The 12075-nt window shown below is 32.8% G+C and overlaps 1 protein-coding gene across 1 annotated transcript; it reads right to left on the reverse strand.

The window, feature by feature from the left end:
* Positions 1-1066: 1066 nt before the first annotated feature.
* On the reverse strand, positions 1067-12073 carry LOC132716529 (uncharacterized). The gene is made up of 6 exons (XM_060699825.1): positions 11931-12073; positions 11019-11071; positions 6155-6345; positions 5038-5155; positions 4510-4666; positions 1067-3367 (listed from the first exon to the last, which is right to left on the reverse strand). The coding sequence occupies exons 1-6, from the start codon at positions 12008-12010 to the stop codon at positions 2992-2994; spliced, it is 975 nt and encodes a 324-aa protein (XP_060555808.1). The 5' UTR covers positions 12011-12073; the 3' UTR covers positions 1067-2991.
* Between the last annotated feature and the right edge of the window lie 2 nt (positions 12074-12075).

The following is a 12075-nucleotide window of genomic DNA, read 5'->3' on the forward strand; positions in this document are numbered from 1 at the left end:
CCAAGTTCCGTGTGACCACTGTAAAAAATGGCATGGTCCTTCGTGATCATCGATTTCCGTACATTTCAGATGAAGAGCCGATGGGGGGGGGGGTCAGGGATGTTGCAATTTTCAAATATTCCTCATGAAGAGACTCAATATTGGCAAAACAAATCTGTAATTTTCATGTAATTTTGTAGTTTTCATTGCTTCCTAGAGATCATCCCTTTTCCAGATTTTTATGATAATTTTGTGCACTTACATTATGCAAATAAATAAAGTTATACATAAATTATTACGAATATGGTCATCATACTGCTTCTATACAAACAGTTTTATTATATGATCTAAATATAGCTGCAATCTCATTTGTCCAAAGAGTAGTCGACAGAACTTTTTATAAAATCATATTCACTGGGTGTGGTATCATATTGTATTTTCCAAGTCTAAAAATAGATTGAGCCTCATACTCAATGACCATACACCGTAGACTGTTAATTACACATGTTAATTAAAACAATAATCGTTGCTTTTTGTTCTTTATGGCATATTTCTCGATTAAAATATCATAACTTTACTATTATACATAAAGGCTACACCGCAATGATGAGTATTAACTTTTGGTATGCGCGACGTTCGCGTAGTCGTTGCACGCCTAACATGTGCGTCTTTTTCCCGCGCTTCAACGAAGCAAAATTTGTACATGTATATAAGGTTGTACTTTTTGTGATTTTTTTTTATTTCTTAGCCTATTCATATAATAAAACAATTATTGACTAGTGAGCCATTGAATATGATGTGATATTCACCGACAGAAAGTCATAATGACCTCGGCTATCGCCTCGGTCAATATGTCATCTGCCGGTGAATATCACATCATATTCAATGGCCTACTAGTCAATAATTGTATAAAATGAACTATTTATATCAATATACTTGTGCAATATTTTAAACAAAAATGTGCTTTGTCACAGAGATATAAGAGATAATCATAAAGATTCTCAATGAATGTTGTAATGCTTTTTTTAAACACAAAATAACAACAATGGCCACGATAAAATTATGTGACATAGACAAAACCGACACCTTGAGGCTAAAATTTTATTAAAAGGGAGATAATAACACAAGATGTGTCGGAGAATAGTTGCCCTTGCAATGTCCAATCCATATGTATTGCATTTCAATTTCACTTCTAATGCTTTCATTCAATTCAGACACAAACCTTAAGCTGGAAGAATTCAATTCAAATTTGCAACAATGAGCCAGTGATTCAAACCACTTGAACATGGAGAAGCCAAGTAAACTTATAAAATAGTTTTTAACATTTAACACCTCCATGAAAAAACCTGTATCATTCTGTAATTGCTACTTCTTTAGTAAGATTGTTACATTATTAAATAAAGAATTGTGTTGGAGTTTTATCAATCCTGAAGAGAATAAATTTCAACGCCAAAAAATAACTTAAAGTTCAAAATATACCTATCCATTCATTTGAAAACCTTCAATCTTGCCTAAGTTTGTGAATACTAATAAAAATTAAACAAGAGGGCCCAGAGGGCCCTGGATCGCTCACCTGAGAAATAGGTCAAAAGGTCAGTGTTGCCCCTTTTCACCCCAGAAGCATAATTTGAAAACAAGGGACAGCTAAATCTGATTTTTTTTTGTACACTGTCACCAAGGAAATGTTTGTGTACAATTATTTCAAAACTGAACCAGTAGTTAAGATGTGGTTTAGTTGTTGTTGTTTTCCAATTTTAACTCTGGCAGCCATTTTATTAAACAGTTCAGCCTGTCAATAAATGAGGTGAGCTAATAAAAGCATGATAGAAAAAGAGAGGGAAAATAAACATTTGACCTGGCTGGAAATTGAACTGTCAACCTTGATCCCCTGGGGCGGGGCCAATTTTGACCCTAGGGGTTTTATTTCAACAAACATAGTAGACATACACTAGAACATGTTTCATGCCAAATATCTAAGCTCTAGGTCTTTCGAATATTCACAAGAGAACTTTTTTAAGTTTCTACTATATACATGTATATATAAGGAAACTCAATGATCCCTGGGGTGGGGTCCATTTTGACCCTAGGGCTTTTATTTGAACAAAAAAAGATTATTTTAGTTTTTACTTTATATATATTTAAAGAAAATCAATGACCCCTGGAGCCTGGCCAATTTGATCCTCGGGCATTTCTTTGAACAAACTTAGTAGACATCCACTAGAAGATATTTCATGCCAAATATCTAATCTATAGCGGTTTTAGATTGTTACAAGAAGATTTTTAAGTTTTTACTATATGCATATAAGGAAAATCAATGACAATCTGGGCGGGCGTCAGTTTAGACCCTAGGGGTTTAATTTGAACAAACTTGGTAAACATCCACTAAAAGATGTTTCATGCTAAATATCTTATCTATAGTGCTTTTAGATTGTCACATGAAGATTTTTTAGTTTTTACTATATACATGTAAGGAAAATCAATGACCCCCTGGGGTGAGATCAATTTTGACCCTAGAGATTTTATTTGAACAAACTTGCTAGACATCTGTTAGAAGATGTTTCATGCTCTATATTTAAGCTCTATCTCTTTTAGATTTTCACAAGATTTTTTAAGTTTTTACTATATACATATAAGGAAAATCAATGCCCCTGGGGCAGGGCCAATTTTGACACTAGGACTTTTATTTAAACAAACTTGGTAGACATCCACTAGAAGATGTTTCATGCCAAATATCTAAGCACTAGCTCTTTCGGTTTTTTACAAGAAGATTTTTTAAGATTTTTGTAAAACAAATCTTATGGTTGCCATGACAAACAGAGTTCTTCATGCAATTTAATTCTTTGAATAACTTTGCAAGAGCTTCATGCAAGGAACATCTCTGCAAAGTTTCAACAAATTTGGCCAAGTGGTTTAGGAGTGGTTTTTGTATACACTAGTATTATTGTATTAACAATACCCTTCCAAAACATTACATTACAAGCACTGTAGGGATTAAAAAAGTACACTGTTTTCTTACACACTAGATAGAAAATCTGCAAGAGTTCCTTCTGTTTTCTTTTCCTGTTCTTTTTTTAAAATGTTACTCAAGTGTTGGCTCATTTTCTTGGACCTTTGTTTCTTCTTTTGTCGTTTCTGAACACTAGGTAAAGTCTTTGGTATGGAGGCGATTCCAGTTTTAGCACTGGTTTGTTTATTTGTTTGTTTGTTTTGTATTTGTGAGTAACTTCGGGTATTACTCTGTAACACATCTTCTGACATTGTTTTATGACTCCTATTTTTCTCTTTTACAGTTTCAGTTCTACACAATTTTTCGATTTCATTTGAAGGCGTTGAGGGTTTTGTAAGATGGTCATCATCTTCAAATGATTCTGGTAATCTTGGGTTTAATCTGAAATATAAGAATATTTGAAATTGTATAGAGTAAGAAAGATCAGTTCATGTAATATGACCTAAGCAAGATGTCAAACTGTTATAAAGTATTTCAAGTTAATGCCGTTCTATTTGAAAGACACCGAGTTAATCAAGGAATTATGGAAAATGGATGATAAATTCAATTGTAAAGCAGCCATGTAAATAGATAAAACATGTATTAATATGTAGCCAATGAAAATCAATCTTACAAACATGCAGTTTTAAATTTTGTTTGATTGTTTGATTGCATTTTACATTACACTGACACAGTTAGGTCATATAGCGACGTTCCGTAAGGAAGACCTCAGGTGCCCTTCCATGCATTATTTCAGGTACGAATGGGCACCTGAGTAGAATCACTGACGTTCCATAAGCTTGCTGGATAGCTTCCTCACATGAAAGAATCCAAAGCCCATGTCGGGATTCGAACCCACTGCAGTTAGCGCAGTTAAATGATCATTACTAAGTATTGTATATCTTAATATAAGCCATATAAATGTACATGCAAAATTAAGCTATATGCTAACATATACCTTTATTCCAGATAAGACGGCAACAAATTATCTATAAGTTTTATGCTAGCAAATAAGCTTCATCTAGATTTCAAGGTAAGAAAAAAATATCATCTACATGTTTGATCGAAGTATGTTTCAGAGAGTAAACACACCAGATGTAATATTTTCGTGAGTGGCATACCTACGACTTAAATATAAGAGCTGGGGTTCATGAGTGAAATGTATTTTGATCTTACATACATTTTTTAACAAACATAATTATTTTCTATTTGTTTCATGCTTTTTCAGGGGTTTAACCCATTTGATTTTACTGGTATTTGCTGGTCATTTCTGGAACATTATTTTTCACAATCTTCGGTATTCAATCATTTTCACTATTTATAACTGGAATTAACTACTTATAGCGATAAAGGATGTGTGACTAAGCAATCTAATGCCAAAAATTTTGAAAAAATAACCTTCTGGAAATAACCTATTTGCTACAATTTTTGCCGATGTTTTCTTTGGGGAGAAAGCATTACAGTACGCCTTCCTGAAACAAATCACTACCAAAATTGTTATCACTTACAAAATTGCTCATAGTAAGTAAATAACAGTAGCTAACCTGTCTTCAGTAACATCTTGATCAGCTGCTAGTCCAGTACTTCTAGGTATTTTCAAACCAGCAGTAATATCTTCTTCTGTCAAACCATCTGCTTTCCTCTTCCTCTGCAACTTCTTCTTCTCTTTCTTTTTTTCCTTTTTACTCGGAACTTTAATATCTGACAACATTGTGAAATAAAAATGTATTATAACTGGAAATAAAAGTTGCTAGAGTACTGTTGACTGTAATATATATACTTTTTTGAAAGCTGTAAATAAAATGTCGGAATGTAACAAAAGTTTTAAACAAATGAAAAAGGTTGGAATCAAACAGCACTAAAAGTTTAATTTTTCTTAAATGTAAGAATTGTTTATGCTAGTGAAAAAAGACTGCTAATAAAACACTGAAAGTTTAATTTCTTCAAGTGTAAGAAATATGCATGTCTAATGTTTAACCAAGGAAAACCAAGTAAAAACATTTAGACTAAATTATCCTTTAAATTCAATAATGAAATCACAAGCCACTAAAACCAATTTTTTTGAGAAATACCTTCTAATTCTTCTTGTAAATTTAATTTCTTATTCTGAAGCAAATCAAATTTCTGCTTTTCGGCTCTTGAAAGACCTGGCACTTTTGATGTCTTCTTACAAACATTGCAGGTAACTGTCTACAAAATAAAAAAAATCCAATTGTTTATTTATTTATTACCTTATTTATTTATTGAATGGGTTTAACATCACACCAACACAGTATAGATCATATGGCGACTTTCCAGATTTACTGGTGGAGGAAGACATCAGGTGCCCCTCTGTACATTATTTCAGACACAAACAGGCACCTGAGTAGAACCACCTACATTCCCTTTGCCAACTCGATAGCTTTCTCTCATGTAGAATCTGACAATGCTTGCATGGCTCCAACCTTCAGTGGTAAGAGGATAGTGCTTTGAAGTTAATGGAACTGCGTAACCACTCAGCCGATTCAAAAAGCCCCTTTATCTATTTTATTATATGCAGTAAACCAAAATAACTTCCTGATGTAATTTCAATAACATATTCAACATTTCAATGATATACTGAGCCGTGTCCACGACAAAACCACATAATATAGGCTTTGCGACCAGCATGGATCCAGACCCAGCCTGCGCATCCGCGCAGTCTGATCAGGATCCACGCTGTTCGCTTACAAACTCTATAATAAGTAGAGAAACTGATTGCAAACAGCATGAATCCTGATCAGACTGCGCGGATACGCAGGCTGGTCTGGATTCATACTGGTCGCAAAGCCATTATGTATGTTGGTTTTGTCGTGACACGGCTCATATAGAGGATATTGAATGTGTGTAAGTTCAATAATTAACTTATTAAACAAATTGAATGAAATCACATTATGCAAGACTCTGACTACTACATGTACATGTATATCCCAAAATATATTACTCCAATTTTTAGCACAACTTAATGCTTATTGTTTGGAAATGTCCCCGAAAAATAAAAACATCATCACAAAATATCCATTCTTATAGACAACAAAATTGTTTAATTACATAGTTACCTAGGCTAACACTTAAGAAGGCTTAAATTTAACAAAGCTTACAATTAGCTAAATCATTCAATATTTCAAAATCATTCAATAATGAAATATATGTGAATAGTTTCATACAAACCAGTGTATTTTTGCTGTGTATATAGTCATTTACAAGTTTAGTTTGGAATTTTCCTAGCGTAGAAGATTCTTTCTCATGTCTTGTCAACAATCTTTTTATGTTTTTATTGAGGGCTGGCTTTGGTATGATCCGAACTTTGTGGTTGCCTCCAGAAAACTTGTTACAACAAAATACACATTGGCTGAACAAATCTACAAAATAATATATAACTGTGTTACTAAACAGAGCAAAGATGTTAAATGTGAAATACAGTAAACTCCACTTATAACAATATATACTGCTTATAAAAATATATGGCTTATAACAATATACTTCCCCATATAACAATATACCTCTTATTACAATATACTATCCCTTTAATAACAATATACTACTCCTTTTAACAATATACTGCTTATAACAATATACCACTCATACCCAAATACCAGTTATAATGATATACAGTTTATACCAAGATACCACTTACATTTGTATAACATAATACCACTTATAACTACAGCTTATAACAATATACCACTCATACACATATACCACTTATAACGATATACAGTTTATAACAAGATACCACTTATAAAAATATACTACTTATAACAATATACTGCTTACACTAATATACCGGTTGTAACAATATACCGCTTATAAAATGCAATAATATTGCCGCAGTCCTGACCTTTGTTTACATAATAGTTACCTCTTAAATATTGTTACAAGCTGAGTTTACTGTACATGTATGCATGCCCCAATAATGAAAATCAATTATTCCTGTCATATGTGCTATTTTCATCTGTTACCTTCTGTAAAGATCAGGATTCTATATTAGAATGGTCACTGCCACCTTGTCACTGACTTGATATTCTGTTATCACTGCAGTTCAATGATAACTTTTAGCACATGTTTATCTTTATTAACAATATAATCTCAAAAGAATTGAAACGTTAAACAAAGATTTGAGCCGCGTCACGACAACACCAACATAGTGCGTCTGCGACCAGCAAAGATCCAGACCAGCCTGCGCATCTGCGCAGTCTGATCAAGATCCATGTTGTTCCCTATCAGTTTCTCTACTTGTAATAGGGTTGGTAAGCGAACAGCATGGATCTTGATCAGACTGCCCGGATGCGCAGGCTTGTCTGGATCCACGCTGGTGGCAAGCGCATTATGTTGGTTTTGTCATGACGCAGCTCATTTTAATTTACAAAGACCAAAGTGTATGAAACTCTCTTAGCTCCTTCTTATGTTGAAATAATTGGGTTTTATATCACAAAAAACAACACTGTGAAGGTCATGTGGCTACTTTACAACTTTACTGTTGCAAACAGGTAACAAAATGCGGAATTACTGTGATCTCATGTTCCTCTCTGTGTGTATTAGCTAGAACTGGAGACCGAGTATAACCACAGGTTACCCCTGAGATACCTCACAGCTGTCTCAAAGAAGAGTTCAATGCCCCATGCAAGATTCAAACCCTGTGACCGTCAAGTGATTTTGTCTGAGTAAGAACCCTTATATATAACCACTCGGCCACAAAGGCAATTTGTATTTTCATCAAATACAAGTTTTATGATTAGTAAGGGTGGATTAATCTATTGTGATTAAACAAGAGGATTTGAAGAACAATATGGTTTATAATGAAGTATGCCTTATCTTGTACTACTACTAATACTTATTATACATTAAAAGACTTCAATAAGCATTAGGTTGCTTCCAGTCTAATCTTTTTTAGTTATGGATTGTAAATGTGAATAAAGTATGTAAATAAATATGTATGTTCTTTTACCTTCTAATGTGACAAAATAAAATGACTGTTAATAACCAAAATGAATTTGCGCGGGTAAAAGAATAACACGGGGTATATAAACGATTTTGACCCCAGAACGCGGATCCTTGTGAGAAGTTTTAAGTGTCAGCCCATATTCTGCCACTTCACTTGTTTTAACGATATTGGTATTTAATATTGAAATACTGATGGGACGTTAGGTTAGTAAATCTATATTTATATTATAAAGAAGAGAAAACTTTATTTAAACGTCTAAGGTTATGCAAAACATAAACGTTAGCACGAAGGCTATAAAATAATCGAAACTCACGAACAGCTTTCAGGTGATCAACAACTGAAACACGAACAAAAATCCGTCTTATTCCAATGGTTGATTTAGTTAAACATTTGAATTGTGAATATCGAACTACTTAAAGTAATCAATAACAAACGATAATTTAGTCATTTATGCCCATAACATAATTGCTGTATTCTGAACATAAATTTAAGAGTTTACCAAGGAGGTCATTTTCCGTAAACTGAACGTTACTTGCTGGCGATTGTGAACCCTACTTGTGAGTTTACGAATTTTATCTGTACCCTGACTTGTGAGTATTTTTAAAGATTTATTGGAGAAAAAGTTTACGTTCATTGCGATTTTATATCAATTATTGCCAGAAAATATAAATGATTGTAATAGAATTTTAGTATATAAGGTGGGATCTAAGGTATTTACCGAGAATTGGTTTAACTGATAATATTGTCAATCATTTGTTTAAAAATATATAGAGGATATTCAAGTTTTTTCTATAAATACATGATTTATTTTCATCGAGTGGTATGAAAATAAATATTTCATGAGTGGCGGTAGCCACGAGTGAAATATGGTAATTTTCATGCCACAAGATGGAATTAAATCGTGTATTTAAAGAAAAAACTTGAATTTTCTGTTTATTATATACATTTTTCTCTTTCTTGACATTAAAATTTGAAAGACTTTCCCTTAAATTGTGTGTACTGGTAGAATTTAAAAGAAAGTAGTCCGGCAAGACACCAGTGAAAATACAGAAAATATGTTTCACTGCAGTGAAAAATAAATTTTTACAGTGAAAATACGGAAAATGAAAATACGCATTTTATTTCATCAATATTTCATTTATAAGTATATAATAAATAATGCTATGTATATTTTTCTTTCGGATCACCATGGAAGAATACAACTGCATATACTGTTCAGTAAAGACTACGAATTTCAATGCCATCATTGACCACATAATTATTCGCCATCCAGACTGCAACTTGAAAATAAGAATAAATAATGATCAGAATAAAATTTCCTACTTAAAAAATTTCAGCGTCACAGCCAATAACATAAATAGAGGATATTGAATGAGTGTAAGTTCAATACTGAATTGATTGCACGAGTTGAATAAAATTATATTATGCGAGCCTCTGGCGAGCATAATATTATTTTATTCAACGAGTTCAATAAATTCAGTAATGAACTTACACGAATTTAATATTCTATTTAACACATACCCAAAATAAAGACAGTTTAAAGTGAAATAAGAGTCATTTTTTTCATTGATGCGCCTACAGTATAACGCTAACATTTAGCGCGTCTTTACGCTATGTTTGTATTACGCTAATGACGTCACGTCAAATTATATGCACGGCGGTGCAATACCATATTTACGGAGTCGCAAAATCGGCACGGATATGTGATAAACGAAAAAAAGAAGTTTATAACACCAACAGCTGAAACACTGACAATTAAAATTTCAAAATTTCCCGAATATTCTCCGTTTAAAAAGATGCCAAATTTGTCGACATCTATGAAAGATATACAATAATAAATGTCGTACATGTCAGAAAAAGAAAGTCAATGAATTTCTGAGAATATAAAACAGTGTTTAAAAAAGCAGAATGAAATCAACGGTAGGTGTAAAGCTTTCAACATGTTGAAATAAGTAATCTGCAAAAAAATCTTGTAATAATATTTCGAGGTTTTTTGATACGTGACGTTATATAACGGTCACGTCAAAACTAAAAACAATGCCGTTGAACTAAATATAAACAATTTGTAGTACATATGTAATATTTTAGCTTTATATCTTTCCAAAGAAAAATGAAAGGTAAGTGGAGGTGAGGTTTGTTAGTTAATTATTCCTATCAAGAAATAATTGACTTTCTGATTCGTTTAAACAGCTACTTCATGCCGGTATTTTCGTAGACAGTGAAAACATGACGAAGCTCCTCCATTCATATGCAGTTTTAGTTACTTACATGGAACTAAAACATGCACCCTTCTCTTGTGACAAAATAACTTCATATTCTGCACATTAAAATTTGGAACATACGACAAAAACACAATAAAAATCATCAAAAGTGACTCGCAAGTAATGGTTCAGTGAAAACACAAGTAGGGTACAGATCATTAAAATTGTTTTAGCAAGACGGGTACAGTTTTCAGAAATGTCGCCTTTATTATTTACAATGTTTATCAATATTCAAAGATATTTTCACAAGTGTCTGTCCGGTAACATGAGGTTAAGACAATAAAGTTAAGATTCAGATATGAGTTATAGTGAAAATAAAACAATTTTAGGCATGCATTTGCTTGTGTAATCGGCGTGTGTTGACATAAACAAAATATGAGAGGCGAAGAGCACAGCGTTTTTTATGCGCATATATTTTACGAAGAAGGTTATGGATGTATTTTAGCAAAGATAAAATTATTTCTTAATTTGATTCAAATGTCAACATACCGTAACATATTAAATTCAAGCCGATTTTTAATAGTTTAATGTGTCATTACGCCTGATTGTACGTTTAGATGCTGAGATCTTCTCACAAGATCCGGTTGGGGTTCAAATCGTTTATATACTGTGAATAAGCTGACGTAAACCCATTAACTTCTGACACTTAGTGTCAAAAGCTGGATAGCTCCTTAGATTTTGCTATGATGTTTATATAATGTACACAAAAGAAGCTTAAATATCATGTTTTAATAAGCCTTTTCAATATGTGAAACTAATACTTTTAGACTTACAGAAAATGTTTACATTAGTTATACAAAATTATAATACTGCATAAGAAGGTTCTTACCTTTCATATTATTTTTATCCCCTTTATTGAAATCATGCAACTTAGTCTTGGAGCTGTAAAGGAAATAATAAAAGTCAATTTAGTGAATTAACATATCTTTACTCTTTATCATGCATACTAGAGGGTTAATATGCACCTTTTTGTGAATTAAAATCTGCAGAAGCACAAGGAGATATTAAAAGTCCGAGCATGCAGGGTGAGGCATTTTATAAGCCCAAAGGGCTTCTGTATAAGAAATGGTGCATTAGTAATATTCCTGCATAAAAGTATACATCTAATTCAGTAATTCCGCATTTTGTTACCTGTTTTACGTAAAAAGAAAAGATGTTTTCATGCTTTCCATGTGCTAGTGTAATGTCAATTGACAAATTTTGATAATAAATACATGTACAGTAATAAATCTATACCTGATGAAATTTTCAGTGTCAGTACTAGTGGGGTGCCGCCATTTTCAATGTAACTCAATCATAATAGGCGGGGTATTCCGATAACGGAACCAATCTAAACTTTTTGGATTAATAATAATCATAGTGTTCCGAGTGAAAAAGGAAGCGGGAACATGGAATACCGAATGACACCTTTAAAACAGAACAATGAAAGGATTTTTTACCAACTTCCCTCTTCATAGGCTTTGCCTAATTTCATATTACTAGATCTATTTCTAGGTAAAAGTAAATCGAGCTTGCTTCGAGGCTTTGACTTTTTAGGCCTATTCGTGTGGATATGCATTTTATTTGAATTTTAAGGCGTTTGGAGCTACACACCCAAAGCGTCTGTGGTATTTGCCATGGATGCCAAACCGTGAGACAGTATTCTAACTAGGGCCTCACATGTGTTATAACCAGTTTCTTTGAGTTTTGACATTTCTTTATCTGAGTGATTTATTTGCTTTTGCTGTTGTTTTTTACGTACTAGTAATAATTTGCTAAGGTTTGGCAAACATCTTGTGTAACTGCTGCAAAAGACTTGTATTTTATTGTATTATTTTCCATTTTGAAATTATTTTTGCGTTTTTATCAATCTTTAATGGGCGCAGCCATGTTTTTTCAAGGGACAT

This window comes from Ruditapes philippinarum, unplaced genomic scaffold (assembly GCF_026571515.1).
Source record: "Ruditapes philippinarum isolate M1 unplaced genomic scaffold, ASM2657151v2 ctg6643_1_1_1_1, whole genome shotgun sequence".
NCBI lineage: Eukaryota > Metazoa > Mollusca > Bivalvia > Venerida > Veneridae > Ruditapes > Ruditapes philippinarum.